Source organism: Hemicordylus capensis, chromosome 6 (assembly GCF_027244095.1).
Source record: "Hemicordylus capensis ecotype Gifberg chromosome 6, rHemCap1.1.pri, whole genome shotgun sequence".
In the NCBI taxonomy this organism is placed as follows: domain Eukaryota; kingdom Metazoa; phylum Chordata; class Lepidosauria; order Squamata; family Cordylidae; genus Hemicordylus; species Hemicordylus capensis.
Window position 1 is genome coordinate 52,706,471 of NC_069662.1, and position 17,096 is coordinate 52,723,566.

General features: G+C 46.5%; 1 protein-coding gene across 2 annotated transcripts in view; it reads left to right on the forward strand.

The window, feature by feature from the left end:
- Nucleotides 1-426: 426 nt before the first annotated feature.
- C1QL1 (complement C1q like 1) overlaps nt 427-17,096 on the forward strand; it is a 62,575-nt gene continuing 45,905 nt past the window's right edge. Inside the window, exons 1-2 of one of the 2 annotated variants that reach the window (XM_053259988.1) lie at nt 427-856; nt 1,535-2,451. In XM_053259988.1, the coding sequence (XP_053115963.1) occupies nt 1,846-2,451 (606 nt within the window). In that variant the 5' untranslated portion in view covers nt 427-856; nt 1,535-1,845. The remainder of the gene's footprint in view (nt 857-1,534; nt 2,452-17,096) is intronic. The other variant, XM_053259987.1, reaches the window with a different exon arrangement.

The window sequence follows — 17,096 nt, forward strand, 5'->3', positions numbered from 1 at the left end:
TCCTTTTTTTTTAAGCTTTCTAGCCAGTGGCCATCAAAGCATCCAGTGGCACTGAGTTCCCTGAGTTAATGCATTGTTGATCCTAGAACAACTCCAGTACTAATCAACATCTTGGAAAGAAAGATGCCTCATCATCCTGAAAATCAACATTACTTGCGTTCCTAGTCCATGTGTCCACACAACACACTTGGAAGCTCAGAGCTGGGGGGGAAAGAAAGGCTCAAGAAAGAGAATAATTTACAACATTTATTTCTTATACATTAAAATATCTGTATATTTGCTCTGCAAAATTAAGCCTAGTAAAAGAGCCTCAAACTTTGGTTTATCCCAGCTTATCAATGTCTGTCTCAGGGTGGGGTGGGTGTCCTGATCTGAATTTGTGACAGGGCTCAGTTCTGAAACTGGATTTTACTCAAAGGCTGGGCCCTGGAAACTTCTGCTGGAATGGAATTCATTTTGAGTGCATCTGAGCATATGCAAAGTATATTCTCCTGCACTGCCAAGCAACTACAGTCCACGTGGTGCAAGGGTTCCAGGGAGGATGGTATGTTGCCCATTCCAGCTCAGCCCCTCTGGCCCCTCAGTACCTCTCTTATATTCAGAAATTAGGCAAACACACAAAAATCCCTTTTGAAAAATCGGAAGGAGGGGGACTAATACACTCTCTGAGTATAGCAAGGGGTGGTTTAAAAGAATATACCAGAGGAAACATTTCAGCGAGTCACTCCAACAGACAGCCTCTGCTATAGAATTTGTGAAGCATAAATTTGCTTTGATCCAGCAACAGCAACAGCCTTCCTGAAGAAACCCATCACCGGAATCCTGCCTGGATGAAGCCCACCACCTCAATGGAAAGGTAAGGGACCGTCACCCTCAAACCTTATATTTCTTTCTAACTCCCAAAACCACAAAGAGAAAGCCATGGAAGCAAGCCCACTTCTCAACAGATACAGCTGCCCCCCAACAAATGATGTTGGCTCTCCCTCTTTCTTCTGGCAACCTTCTCCAGGCTCCAGCTAACAGCTACTGACCATGAAACAAACAAACAAAAGTCCCTAAACCTGTTTACTTGGAGGTAAGTCCCCTGGATTGTAGGCAGATGCTTAGGCTGGCAGCCTTAATCATCACTAAAGCCATCGATCAGAGTCTGTGTGCAGGTGAGGTGTACCTGCACCTTGTGCTTGTCCCACAAGTGCTGTGCCCTCCCCTAGCTAAAGGTGGGGAAGAGTTCGACCTGCCCTACCCAGACTCCCCCCCATCCTACCTCCCCCCTTCCGCCCCTGTTCCCTCTTCTTCCCAGACCTATCATCTTGCACGCCCTCTCTCTCTTTTCCAAAAGGGGGTGGAGGAGAATTGAGTAAGGAGGGGGGAAAGGGGAAAACAAATCAATGATCGCATCTTACTAAGATGTACTGAGCAGAGAGAGAGAGAGAGGAGCTGAGAAAAGAACAGCCAGTCTCTCTCTCTCTCTCTCTCTCTCTCACTTCTTTTCTGCCGCTCTGTCTCCCCTTGGTTTTTTCTTTTTCTTTTTTAGAAACTAGGTCCATGTCAAGCCTCGAGTCACCCCTGGAGCGGTCCTAAAAAGGCTACCAAAGAGCATCCAGTCTTAAGGGTGACACTTAAGCAAAGAGACCCCCGAAGAGGACTGCTTGGATTCCCGCCCCCCCCCCGCCGAGATTCTTTGCATTTCTTTCAAGTCCTCCCTCCCTTCCGCTTTATCTTTTTCTTACCAGGTTGCCCGGACCACCCGTCACCATTTCTACCACGGGGAGGCAACGGGTCCAGCCCCTCCAGCGGCTGAGCATTGGCAGGAAAACTTTGATCGCCGCAGCCATCGGGGTGGTGATGATCCTGATCCTGGTGATCTTGATCCCGGTGCTGGTGAACTCCGTGGGCATGGACGGGCACTACGAGATGCTGGGCACCTGCCGCATGGTGTGCGACCCCTACCTGGGCAAGACCACCTCCACCACCAGCGCCAGCATCCGGGCCGAGGGCGCCGAAGGGCTCGTCAGCGGCGGGGTGCCCCCTCCGTCCACCCTGGTGCAAGGACCCCAGGGCAAGCCAGGGAGGCCGGGCAAGCCGGGCCCGCCGGGCCCTCCGGGAGAGCCGGGCCCCCCAGGGGCCATGGGGCCCCCAGGCGAGAAAGGGGACCCGGGCAAGCCAGGCCCGCCCGGGTTACCCGGCCCGGGCCTGAGCAGCGGGGCCATCAGCACCGCCACCTACACCATGGTGCCCCGCGTGGCCTTCTACGCCGGCCTCAAGAACCCGCACGAGGGCTACGAGATCCTCAAGTTCGACGACGTGGTGACCAACTTGGGCAACAACTACGACGCCGCCAGCGGCAAGTTCACCTGCAACATCCCCGGCACCTACTTCTTCACCTACCACGTCCTGATGCGAGGCGGGGACGGGACCAGCATGTGGGCAGACCTGTGCAAGAACGGGCAGGTAGGAGAGAGGCCCCGCTCGCTTTCTCTCTCTCTCTCTCCTTCTTGTCGCTGGGGCAGGGCGGGGCGGGGGCGTGGCGACAGCCTTCTTTCCTTTTGCCTCCCCCGCAATATTTTATTTTTTTGTTCTTTAAAAGAGATAAAGACTCTGAAAGCAAACATACTGTAATTAATGTGATATAATTAATGGAGGTAGCAGGTCCGACGCCAATCTGCAGAGTTCTGCGTTAAATTACAATGAAAAAAATAACTTACTTTCTTTCTTTCTTTGCTTCCACTTGCTGGGTAACCCGTTAGTCCTATTCACACATTACATTCAACACACATACAATTTGTCTACATTGTTAACCTGGTTACTGATCTGTGCACCTACAGTTGTGCACTTACAGTTATTCAGACATTACATTCAATTGGCCTACATCAGAACACACTATCTGTACTCTGCATTTTCCCATGTTGCTTTTTAAAATGAACACACATACAGTCATTCACATAAAAGCATGACTGCACATACAGACACCTATACTTGTGTCCACTATAATGTGTGAATAGCCTTTTTGAGTAAATAGAGACTTCTCCCCACAAATCCCCTATAGCTTATTTGGATACATGTCGATGTGTGTGATGTGTGTTTGTGTGTGGGCGGGGCACTTCCCTCTGATTTATCTGATTTAGATATGTTGTAGATGCTCTAGACTCAAGAGTGTACTCCTTTGTTTTACTTGCCTTCCGTGGTGGCTAGGTCAGTATAGGAATCATTCATATCTCTCCCCCGCCATACATACATGCACGCGCAGAGAGAGAGAGAGAGAGACAGCCTTTGGGAGGCGAATTCCTAGATTCCAAACACTTTACAGACTTCCTTAGCAAATCCATAAAGGTAAAGAATCAGGGAACCCTCTTAAGCAACTGCACAACCTTCCAAGTGCTTGGAGGGGAGTCAGAGACATGCATCTCCACCCACTCCAACCCATACACAATGTTCCTCAACCTATCTCTCAGGAATGTGGGTTGGCATATGGAATCAGGGACCTAAATGCATTTTGCAACATACACCCCAGGCTATAGGGACCCAGGAGGACCACTTATCCAATGCATATATATAGTGTTCCCCTTTCCAGATCAAAGGCGAAATTTGTAGCTGAGTTCACCTTCAAAGAACCTTAAATTAACCTCACCACCTAGAGATGTACATATCAGGTGGAATAAAATTATGATAAATAAATAAATAATAAACACAGTTATTTTCTTCCGTCATTGAAGATCCTTGCTCCACCATTGTTTCCTCCACCCCCTTCTTCAAGAAATTTGAGGGAGAATGAAAGAAGGTCATTAATAGGAATCCTCCAATTTTACAGTGGTTCTCTGACTCTTCCTCAAATTTCTGGGTTTGCTGAAAGAATGTTCTTCTTTCAGTATGAGCCTGTACATACTTACTAGAAGTAAATGTCAGTGAATGTAATGGGAATAACTTTCTACAAAGTGCTCATTAAGCAGCAAATGTGTAGCATCAGCCTATTAGAGCCAGCCTATTAGAGCCAGCATCGTGTAGTGGTTAGAGTTCTGGACTAGGACTGAGGAGACCCGAGTTCAAATCCCCATTCAGCCACAATACTACCTGGGTGACCTTGGGCCAGTCACTTATTTCTCAACCTAGCCTACTTCACAGGGTTGTTGTGAAAAGAGAAACTGAAGTATGTAGTACACCACTCTGGGCTCCTTGGAGGAAGAGCGGGATATAAATGTAATTATGATGATGATGATGATGATGTCTACTCATAAGTAAGTCTCACTGAGTTCAATGAGACTTATCCCCAGATAAGTGTACATAGGATTACAGCTCCATGGAGATAAGATCACTTTTTCTTCTTTTTTTAATCCCTGGGAATCCACAACATTTTTTCCTAAATGCTTGATACATATTTCTCTTTACATTAAAGTATGTATCAAACATTAATAGCACTTACATTTATATACCGCTTTATAGCCAGAGCTCTCTAAGCGGTTTACAATGATTTAGCATATTGCCCCCAACATTCTGGGTACTCATTTTACCGACCTCGGAAGGATGGAAGGCTGAGTCAACCTTGAGCCCCTGGTCAGAATTGAACTTGTAACCTTCTGGTTACAGGGCGGCAGTTTTACCACTGCGCCACCAGGGGCTCTTAAGAGGAAAATAAATATACTCTGGGACATCACTTACATGAATTGGTAGATTATATATACATGTACATATAAAATACATATACATATCTAGGATGGCTAGTTTTTTAAAAAAATCCTTTGAGAATATTTGAAACCCTTTCCCCACTTTCTGGGATATTTTGAAGTGGGTTGTGTTGTTCAAGAACAGGTGTTTTTTAAAAAAGTTTTATTTAAGATAACAATTAAAAAGCAGGGGGTGGTGGAAACTGCTCACCAGAGAAAGGAACGCCCTCCGCCGCCTCCACTACCACCATCATCTTCTTAATCAAACCATCCCTCTGTGATAGCACTAGTTAATCCTGCCAGAGGGAGACCAGCAAAGGATTCTTGATGCTTTCTAATTGAATTTCATAATTAAGCCCAGCCTCCGCAGAATTGCTTTTCATGTTGCATCCAGTTACAGATCCATCTCTGTCTCTTTTGTCCAAAGTGCCTCTTCCCCTTGGTAATAACTCAGCAGTGCTTAAAATACACGCATATAGATGCCATCACATGCAAAGATTACACCTTTGTACTCTGCATTAGTTAATAGAGGCAAACTTACCACAGCCCGGGTTTCATATTCAGAGTCACTTAGCTTAGATTAGATTCCCCGCTTCATCCGCAGGAATGCATTGAAAGGACAGGGGAACACATTTTGTACCACTTGGATTGTGAATGCAGCATGTAATGTTTAGGGCCGCTCAGCATCACATAGGAACACACATATGTATATAAGTGTGAGTGTGTCTGTAGCTGACTTAGAGGACTTTACTCCTATTTGTCTATAGTTTCAAGTTTCCACAGAAACAGAAAGAGTTTGTCATTCATATCAGATACTGGAGGTGCTATCATCTACGAACAGAAATATTTGTTATTTCTAGTTTCCAGCAACCCTCCCCCCCAAACACACACACACACACACACACACACACACACACACACACACACACACCACCCTCTTCAGAATTTAATAATACACAACACAATAACATTCAATAAGTTGAAGGAGAAATTGCTCCTTAAAGGTTACTGCTTTTTACTCTTACTGCCCCCTCCGCCCACCACTTTACTGGGAGAAAGTCCCATTAACAGCAGCAAGGCTTACATCTGAGCAAACGTGAGGTGAGTAAGAGAGGGCTTCTATTTTTACAAATAAAAATACGTAGGCAGAAGATCTTAATAGCAATAATACTGGCCTTTTAACCCTTTTGCAGGTTTTAAAAAAATATAGCTGTAAAGGGCAATCACCAGAATTAAAGTGGCAAAGTGAGAAAGGTGCGCTCAAGTGCAGAAAATGGGGGGACCTTGGGGCCACCCCCCCCAAATGTCACCACCTATGCAGAAAACCTGACAAATTGTTCTGTGATTCATCCACAACTTTCCTCGTCACACAAGTTGTTCTGCCGGCATTATCCAGTCAGAAGTCAGGAGAGGAGAGCATGACTTGTCCCCTTAGCTAAGCAGAGTCCGCTCTGGTTGCATATAAATGGGAGACCTGATGTGTGAGCACTGTAAGAGATTCCCCTTAGGGGATGGAGCCGCTCTGGGAAGAGCAGAAGGTTCCAAGTTCCCTTCCTGGCAGCATCTCCAAGATAGGGCTGAGAGAGATTCCTGCCTGCAGCCTTGGAGAAGCCGCTGCCAGTCTGTGAAGACAGTACTGAGTTAGATAGACCAATGGTCTGACTCAGTATATGGCAGCTTCCTATGTCTAATAACTGAACAACAAAAAGAAATGGGTGTTTCATGGGAATAGGGCAAAATCCTCACAGGAGAATGGCATCTGGATGCTCTGCAAAATTACATAGGAACATAAGCTGCCTTATACCAAGTCAGACTATTGGTCCATCTACCTCAGTATTGTCTACACAGTGACTGATAGGAGGCTTTTCCATCCCTACCTGGAGATGCCAGGGATTCGACCTGGGGCCTTGTGCATGCAAGCAGATGCTGTACCACCACCGAACTACAGCCCCACTCCATGATTCCCCATTACTATCAGTGTTCATGATGGAATTGACCACAGGAAGGGGTCCTGGTATATGCTGCTAGTAGCCCAGCTCTCCTAAATGGTTTTGGTTTTCACTTTAGAAAGTAGGGGAAAATTTCCCCTTATTACTGCAAAAGTAACTAAAAAGGGGTGGTTTTTCCATCTCCACCAGAAGTACCTGTAGTATGTATAGATTCCAATTTAATATCCAAAACACATTAAAGGTGAGAGCAGTTAGAATCGTCACGGGCTGGCGGCACGCTATTCTAACTGCGCAGGCGCGCAGGAACGCCTCACAGTTCTCAAGGGCCGCTGGGCCCAATGGTCAGGCCCAGCGGCCACTCTCACTCCTCCTGCTGCTGCCACCATCACAGGGGTGGGGGGAGACCTGCTTGTCTCACCTCTCGCCCCTCGCCAAGCTGCGCACCTGGCGGCTAGAATTCTTGAAGTTTTCAGTGCTGCGGTTCAGCGCTGTGGGGCAGCAGCAGGGGGTGGGGGGTGGCGGTGGCTGGAGGCCCCCCTGGGCCTTTGTAGGCTTCCTTGGAGCTTGGAGGCCACGGACCAGGTCCCCAAGGTCCAGGGGTAAGAGCGCCTCTGTTCAGCAGCCTTCCACTGAGCACGTTGACACTTTTGCCATAGAGTTGCCAGCATTGTCTGTTGTATTGCCTGTTGTATTGTTTTTATGCCTGTTTTTATATGTTTATATTTTTTAGCTTGATGTTTTTATTGCCTTTTTATTTTATGTTTTAATTTTTGTAAACCGCCTTGGGGTTGTCTTTTAACGAAAGGCGGTATATAAATGTAAAAATAAATAAATAAATAAAATTGTCAAAGTCTAAGGCTAGTATCCTGGAAATCTTAGAATGGATTTTCAGTGTGATAGTGCTCAAGGCCAGCCCAAGTGTAGTGTCTAAGGTGAGGCACAAATTGCTGTTTTGCCCCATGTCCCTGGTGGGGGCTGGCCCCCTTTCAAAAGTGACAAGGCAAGCTTTGAAAGGGGAGGGGGGGCAGGGAGGAGGGAAGGTTGCTGTCAGCTTCCTAGTTTCTCCAACTCCTCATGCTTCTTGCAAGCTTTGCAAGGGGGTGGGGGGGAGGAGAGGTGCCCTGTGCAAGGTTTTCAAGGGTAAGATTGTTCCCAAAAACTACTCCGATAGCGGGAAGCGTCTTGCTGCCTTGTTGATGCCTCAATAACCTGCCACAACAAGGCAACTGCCTTACTTTGCCTCATGAAAGGGCTTTCCCTGGTAGTGCTGCATCCTATCAAGTATGCCTCAGGCTTTACTATAAAGGCTGACTCTAGACTCTCTTTGGTTGTCCAATAGTACTGCAAACTTTTCGTGGCAAGGTTTCTGTAAAGGCAAGTGCATGAGAAGCAGAATCAGTTTTTCATTCAACAGGTTTGCCTAACATGGAGCATGTGGCATCTGTTGACTTTCTGCCTGCTTTACAGCTGTTCAAGGACAGAAACCAATCTACCCATGTCTGCAAAAAGGCATACTAGAGATGGGTGCTCTTCATGCTGTGTCAGCAATATGAATCATAGCTGTCTTCACAGTTGTCCATTGTCTTATCTGAAGATGCATTTTGAAGATGTGGGGTGGAGAGAGGAAAACCTTTTCTCCCATCTTCCAGATGTGATATCCTTGGCCTTTCTCCACTGGGATGTCCCACCGTGCTGTATGTAAGATCTCCTTCCAACTGGCCATTTTATAACATTTATAACATGAGCCGGTGTGGTGTAGTGACTAGAGTGCTGGACTAGGACTGGGGAAACCCGAATTCAAATCCCCATTCAGCCATGAGACTTGCTGGGTGACTCTGGGCCAGTCACTTCTCTCTCAGCCTAACCTACTTCACAGGGTTGTTGTGAAGATAAACCTAAGTATGTAGTACACCGCTCTTGAGCTCCTTGGAGGAAGAGTAGGATATAAAATGTAAAACAACAACAACAACAACATTTGACTAATATAGTGAGGCTATTCCCATGATGGGGCTAGCCCGGGCTTGGCTGCGAACCTGGAGGTTCCTATGCGGGTAACCCGTCTAACTACCCTTGCCCTAAAACCAGGTTTGCAGATCGAGCGCTCCGCAAACCTGGTTTTGAAGATTGTGAGTAGCCGCAGCGCGGCTCCGTGCCATGGTTACTCATGAGTAGACCCCTGTAGGGGAGGCAAAAAGCCTCCTCCTGGCTCTGGGGGTCTTCCCAGTATGCCCTGCGTGCTCATGGAGCTTCTGGGGGCCGCGTAGCCCTGAGCTCCCCAGTTCCTGCCGGTTCCGTCATGGGGCCGGCAATCGTGTGGGCAGCTGATCCAGCCGCCCAGGGCTCCCTCCCTGCTCGTGTGCGGGGAGAGCGGGCTTAGCTCTCCAAAACAGGGTCTCACCGATCGTGAGACCTGGCTCAGTACCTTTCAAATACAGCTGCATTCTAAAAGATTGCAAAGCAAGGCTTCCAGAGTTTAATTTCCAAAATGAGAGGGACAAGAGCCCAAGCCTACCTGGAAGCCAACCTTTATTCCTAGACATTTTAGAGATAGATGTGGCTCTTTGGTGGTGAGGGGGAGGCACTCTGCACATGCTCAAAGCACTCTTTAATTGTTACACCACACATCTTCCAGTGCTGAGCTCAAGCATTCCAAACAGATTTTGTGGCTCAGCTCTGGCTCACATTAAGTCCCAAGAAGCTGAGTTCTTCAGGGATTGTGGGGCATTTTTACTTTTAAAACTAGGTTTTGGAGTCTTTTCTCATTGACAGACATTTAAATTTGGTGGGAGCTCTTCTTCAGAACACAGAATCAAAAATGCTCAAGGAACTGATTACATGCTTTAGGAACATGAGCAATAAAAAACCCATAGAAGTAGTTTTTATGCATAAAAACTGAGGCATCTAAAGCAGCCCTAAGGTTGAAGATGATGGGAAAGGAAAAGAAAGCAGGGGGTGGGCAGGGGTAAAGATGCTAAGGGGAAGATAGGACTCAGCTGCTAAGGAACCCCTGCACGTCTGGGCATTGCAGAGCGGGCATTGCAGCTGCTGGGCATTGCAGAGGATTCTGAGAAGTAATTGTAGGACACACCCCACAGTTCACATGGGAATACTGTGACTGGGCCCCATGGGCCTTGCTCCACTTGAACTGAGAGTTTAGCCTAGAATACACCAAACGTGTCCTTGTGGCAGGAGCAGCCCAAGATTTTGCAGCATCCATGGCAAGGCACTCAACGCTCCATGGCCCCACAACAAGCCCCCTTTCAAAGCCAACCGCTGTGAGCTTAAAAGAAAACAATCTTAAGAAACAACATACACATAACTAAGCAGTCACAGAAATGTCGAACAGTGACCAGTGCTCTAGTCCAGAAAGGTGGATAGTGATATACAAATTGTCCACTGTAAGAGAGGAAATGAACAGACATAAACATTTCTAGTAAGTAATGGCAGCAAATAGTAAAAAAGGGGGGGAAACCGTTCCATGCCTATCTCTTAATTAGGAAAAAGTATCTTTCCATATGCTTATTTGGTCATGGGGGATAGCAACCATTCAGTACCTTGTTTACATATACTGCATAAAAGAATGCCAGGTTACCATAAGCTGGCCTTCTTTTGTCAGACTGCTGATCACCCTCCTTTGATGAGTATGCTTTTCTGAGAGAGCAATTTGCCGGACCCTATTTAACCAACCTGATGTTGTGAAAACCTTTTTCTGATTTCCAGTTTTTGGCAACTTCCCTCTTAGCAGACCTCTGCGAGCTTTGAACAGTGATGCAGGGGTGGGAAGAGGGAAGGTTGTCGGCAACCTGCCATTCTCTCCTTGTGCTTCTTTCCAGCTTCACAAAACGTTTTTCCTTGCAAAAGTTCCACCCCAAAGAGCTGCTCTAATGGCAGCAGCAGGGGGCATCTCGCTCCCCCATAAGCCCCTGCTCTGCAGCTGTACATCATCACAGGGGAAGACGGATTGCTTGTCAGAGAGGCTTGTCCATCCTGACTGATTTTCTCTTTGAGAATCCCCAAGGAGTCCCAGGGTTGCCCAGAACACCGTTTTAAAACCAGTGGCCAGAGCCAGCCTTAGAGGAGGGCGAACTGAGTGGTCATTCAGGGTGCCCACCTGAAGGGGGTGCCAAGCTTAGCATGGTGGCTTGCTGTTAAGTCCACTCTAGTGATTACAGTGAGCTAGGGAGAGATGAAAGCAGTTGCTGACACACTGCAGATGAGCACGCCAGCCCAATGGTGTTGCATGCAACTGCAAAAATTGTACCAATGTTATGCAAGAGTAAACCCATGATTTCTAATGAGCTTATTTTTGTGTAATGTCATTTGCACAATTTTTGCATTTGCGCAGTTTGCACAACTTGTGTACATGCATACTGGGCTGATGTAACCTTGCTCAGTGTGTCAGCCAGTCTCTCTCTCTATCTCTCTATCTCTCTATCTGATTGATTGATTGATTGATTGATTGATTGATTTCTATACCACCCTTCCAAAAATGGCTCAGGGTGGTTTACAGAGAAATAATAAATAAATAAGATGGATTTATTCAAAACTCTACAGTCATTTGGGTACTACTAACCACAAAAATGAATTTCCATCAATTATATAGATACTTTATTTACTGCCAATGGCCAAAACAAATTTCCATCAATTACTGTATTTACCTGAATCCCAGACTGGGTTCCCCCCTCCCCAAGTTCTTTGATGTTAGAAATTTTTTTGGGGGGGTCATCTTAAATCCAGAGCCTTCTTCCCTTTGAGTAAATATAAGTATAACCTGTATTTAACTTCAATTTTTAAAAGGGGTCATCTTAAATTCAGAGTCTGCTATTTAGATAAATACGGTACTGTGGATGTGGGTGAGGGGCACCAAAGATACTCCTCACCTATGGCACTATTATTTATCCCAGGGCCGTGCCTGCCTGTGAAATAAGAAAAGGGTGCTCTCTCTGGCTCATCTCTCATTACTTTTGGGTTGGCTTGCCCCTCTTTATCTAGGTAAGTTCCTAATATGTTGGCTTGTTTGTGGAGAGATACAACAATAAGGACAGCAGCCATTTAGAGCGCTCAGATTGCTTCAAGTACACCATTTCAATACAATCTTGTAAGAAAGGTCATTAGTATAATCCCCATAGGTAGCCTGAGGCCAGTTGGTAGAGGCAAGATTTAAATGGGGGACTTCCTCATTCACAGATCGGCCTGGTCTCTTGGAATGCTACCAGTTCTCAAGGGCAACAAGGGTTGGATGCAAGCAAATGCACTTGCAGGAGGCTTCATTTTGGTGCAGGGTGGGGGGGGAACGAGCAGGAGGGGGCACTAAGAGCTTAAGAGAAAAGGTTTAAGAAGGGAATGGGATTTAAAGGGAGCAAAAAGAAGTTATCACTTAAACATTCTGGAAGGAAGTTCCAGGCCTAAGAGGCAGCAGGGGAGAATGGGAGGACTTGTTTAAGGAAGCAGGAGCACTTGGGAGGAGAGCTGGTCTTGTGGCAACAAGCATGACCTGTCCCATTTGTTAAGCAGGGTCTGGCCTGGTGTGCATTTGAATGGGGGACTACATGCCTGAGCACTGTAAGTTATTCCCCTTAGGGGATGGGAAGAACACCTGCCTGCTTGCATGCAGAAGGTTCCAAGTTCCCGTTGGCATCTCCAAGATAGGGCTGAGAGAGACTCCTGCCTGCAACCTTGGAGAAGCCGCTACCAGTCTGTGTAGACAATACTGAGCTAGGCGGACCAGTGGTCTGGCTTTGTATATGGCAAATTCTTATGTCATTATGCTCACTTTGGATGACTGAATGTGGCAGAATTGGAGAAAATGACAGGGGTGTATGGGTGATGGGTGGTGGGCAGGGTGGGTGGGCAAAAGAGTAGAAAACCAGGCTGGGAAAACTCCTGGGCAGAGCCTTTCACTTACTATCTTCCTACACTGCTCATTGCACCTTACTTTATGAAGTACTAAAGTAACAGAGTACCTATCTTGTGCTGTACAGGCTACTAGCCTTGTTGGCTATATGCTTCCATCAGGATCAGAGGTGGCATGCCCCTGTACACCAAGTGCTTAGGAGCACTAAGGGAGAGGGAGGTCCCGCCACCGCTTGATAGTTCCCCAGATGCATTTGGTTGTCCACAGCATCAAGCAGGATACTGGACTGTATGAGCCTCAGCTGGATCCATCTGGCCTTTCCTTATGTGTAGCAAAGGAGGCTATTCAAATTTTAAAGACTAGTTTATCTGTTCATGTTGTGTTTTGTTTCCTCTGCAATGCACAGCGTTGCTGAAATCTATCCTTGTTCCTTAAGGGGAGAGAGAGAGAAGGAAAGAAACAGCATGTGATTTAAAGCACAGATTGTCAACTTTTAATGGGGACGCTCTTGTCACACCTTGAATGTCACACCTGAATTTTCCTCTGTGTCACACAGGAGAGAGCAAGCAAGCGGGAGCAGTTAAGGCTCTATCTCTCTGTGATTCATTTGGTAGAGATGGAAAGTCTAAAAGGCCGGCAGGCTCTGTGACTTTAAATATTTAATAACTTCCCAATCAGCAAATGTATTTTTCTCCTCGCAATTTTCCCCTTGTCTGTTTGCATTTGGATGGCTCAGTTGTGCACCCCCCAGAAGAAAAAAGCAAAACCCAGCAGACTTTGGCTGGAGGTCTGAATCCTTGCCATGGAAGTAGTGTTTATCTCCTCCGTCTTTGTTTAGGGTTTCTTGGGGCAGGATCACTAATGGCTCTGTGTTAACTGCTCAGATTTTCCCACAGGCCCCAAGTGTCTGGCATTCAGAATGAAAATCAGGAGCCCTGCCAGGAGAAAAAGGTAGTAGATGCTAGCCTGGATGGCTCTATTTCTCTCTCCCTCTTTTCTTTTTTTCAGTTTGGCAGTAGGGTTGCCAACTGCCCAGGAAAATTAATCCAGGCTGAGATGTGCCATTCCATTGTGCCAGGCTGCTGAGATGTAAAAATCTGCTTCATCTGCAGAGATAAGCAGGTGAATCTTTTCTCTAACATGAAGATAAATGTCTTGCTAATGTCTACAGATCAAGCTGCTTTTAAATACCCTGCTACAGGGACCGGCCCAAAGCGGTCAACCCAGCTTGGTAGCCACACGGGCAAGAAACCTTTTTGCAGCTAGGGTTGGCAGGACTGGCTCTGAGAGAGAGAGAGAGAGAGAGAGAGAGAGAGAGAGAGAGAGAGAGAGAGAGAGAGAGCTCACATAGTTACAAGATATTTAAAAGAATTGTCTGTCTTACACACTAGTTGTAAAGACTACTGAGATGTCACATGCTTTGAACATAGTGACCCACATGATGCACAAGGCAGCACTGGCATTCCCAATGGGTTCCTGCTGCTGCTCACATGGAAGTCAGCTCTGGCAGTGTTGTGCAAGAGCACAGGTAAAACGGCATGCCCACCCTTGCGCAGTACGACATACATTGGAAACAAGTGTGTTCTGCGGCACTATCTAGCTCAATATTGTCTTCACAGACCGGCAGCGGCTTCTCCAAGGTTGCAGGCAAGAGTCTCTCTCAGCCCTATCTTGGAGATGCTGCCAGGGAAGGAACTTGGAACCTAGATGCTCTCCCCAGAGTGGCTCCCTCCCCTAAAGGGGAACTGCGTACAGTGCTCACACATTTAGTCTCCCATTTAAATGCAACCAGGGTGGACCCTGCTTAGCAAAGGGATCCATTCATGCTTGCTACCACAAGGCCAGCATTAATCATGTAGGCCAGGATTGTTTCCCTCCGTGTAGATACCGGGGCATAGCTAGGAAAGAGGGGGCCATGTTTGTCCCTTTACCTGGAGGCCCTTTGAAGTGAGGGAGATAATGAATAAAATAGCGAATGGTGGAGCTGGGGGGGCCCTCAGGAGCTGTGGGGGTGGGTGGGTGGGCAGGTCCACTAAGTTATAGCTGCACCCCTGGTAAATACTATATACAAAGCACTTGACATCTCAGTAGTTTTTTTACAACAACATTTAAGACAGACAATATTATGATCTCAGTATGTTAGGCTGGAGCGAAACAAGTGGCTGAGAGATAGTAAGAGTTGCCCAAGAGCATCCAATGAGTTTATGGCTGAACTGAGATTTGAATAGGCCAACTTTGAGGAGGGGGAAACCTGTAACCCTTATTTAACAGATGCGTGATTGGCAGATCTCAGCAGGTGATCATGCTTTTCACCATGCTGTAAAAAGCATCCCTTGCTGATGCCTGCCAATCAAGTGCCTGATAAAAGCACAAGAGCATGTCAAACTCACTTTTCCAGGCAGTTGGCAACCTTATTGCTGAACCTGGGATAATGATGATGATAATGATTATGACGACATTTATATCCCGCTCTTCCTCCAAGGAGCCCAGAGCAGTGTACTACATACTTGAGTTTCTCTTTCACAACAACCCTGTGAAGTCGGTTAGGCTGAGAGAGAAGTGACTGGCCCAGAGTCACCCAGCTAGTTTCATGGCTGAATGGGGATTTGAACTCGGGTCTCCCCGGTCCTGGTCCAGCACTCTAACCACTATACCACACTGGCTCTCTCCTGGTTTATATACTGCAAAGCCCACTTGGCAAAAGAGCACTCGTATGTATTCAGGGGCAGACACATAATTTCTGCAAAACCTAGATGTGATGAAAGTAAACTCTAATGAGATCCATGCATCCTTTTCTAGGGTTGCCACCTTTTGAAGTGGCCCCTGTAGCTGTTCCTTTAACAACAGTTTTCTGTTGATATTCAAATGCAAGTGAATAACAACACTTATTTCTGTGCTGCAAAAAAACAATTTCTGATTTCTCTGATTCCTGCTGATCAGAGGCACCAAGCTATTTTTCCTGGTCAGGTGGCAAACATATTCCTTGCCCCCCCCCCCCCCCCGGGCAAAAAAAACTTCCTCCCCCATACAACTAACACAACTTTGATCTTTGCTTCAAGCTCTTGGAAACAAAAGGAGTTTTGATGGCGAGAAGAGGTTGGTGGTTACAAAAATGATTTCAGTTATCAGCACAGTAGACTGCCATGCCAACAACATTTTACATCTAGATCCATCATAAACGTAGGTTTGATCAAAATTGTTTCTGCTGTCTGGATTTCAGAGAACAGGAGATAAAATCTCACTTTTGAGGGGTGGGAATAGCTATTACCAAAGGGTCAGGGGGGGAAATGGCTTGGCCTCCTCTCATACCTTTAACAGCAATTTTATCTTCAGGAATGAGCAAGTGAAATTAATCAAGGCATGGAGATGAGCGTTATCGCTTGCTGATTTTTGAAAATCGAGTTCCTATTAAAGGCAGAAAGGCAGGGACGTGATAATAAAAAGTCAGCACCCTTACTCACTACACATCCTCAATTTAAACCCCCCCTCCTCTTTTTGCCTGTTCTAGGCTCTGATTAGCCTTGCAGAAGACTCAATCTGAGTTGAATGCAAGGATTCCCCCCCCCCCTTTTCTTCACTGGGCAATAGAGCAAAGTTCTCTGCACGCTTCAAGAAAAGGGTGGGGAATCACCACTCTGGAGAGTCCTGGGTGGGCTGCCACCACAGAGCAGAGTAGACTTGCTGGCTCCGTTCCAGACCTATGATTTTGTGGTCAATTAGAGCTAAAACCTGAAGTCCATTGCTGTCAAATTTAGCCAATTAAAGCTGCCTGGGATCATTCATGACCTGAGCGGGGGAAGGAGGAGACATATAGAGGCTAGCTTGGGGGAGTACTATAGTCCTACAACCATTATCTGTGTTTTTTAATCTCAGGAGGGCCTGTCTAGTCCAGCATCCTGTTTCCCACAGAGAGGCAAGAGGCAAGGGCATGGTCTCTCTCCTGCTGTTGCTCCCCTACATCTGGTATTTAGAGGCATCTTGGTTTTGTTTTAATGTTGTAAACTGCCTAGAGACTTTGGTGTTGGGTATACAAATATGCTGAATAAATAAAACCTTGCCTCCAAGGCTGGAAGTGGCCTATAGCCACTGGTTGCTGTTGATAGGCCTGTGTCCTCCATGGATTTGTCTGAGCTAGTGGCCATCACCACATCCCATTCAACAGACGTAGCTCTTCCCAATATTGGGTTGGGTTGGCCTTGGGTTTCCTGGCTGCTGTGTCTTTAACAGCAGCCATTGCTGAAAGTTTGCAGTGCTGCACCCAGGCTTGGATCTGAAATTAAAGTATAGTTTGCAGTTTCACAACATTTTATTATTGTTAGAGCTGCAGTGCCTTCTGGTTAAATAAAAATGATCCTTGCTGAAACATACATTGTAATAATACCCTTACGACTCCCACCTGCCAAACACACTCAGAGAACCCTTTCCTCAGCACCATGCCTTCTCTTCCTCCAGAACAGGCTCAACAACTTTCATTTTAAAAAGTTGATTTAATCCCTGGATTGAGTGCTTCTTAGCATGTGCAGAATGCCTCCCCGAAGAAGGGGTGAGAACGGAATTTCTTTAAATCATCTGAAGAGACTGTGTGTGTCAGGATGTGCAGAATGGTTTTTCCTTGGGGGGGAGAAAGCCAGCTAC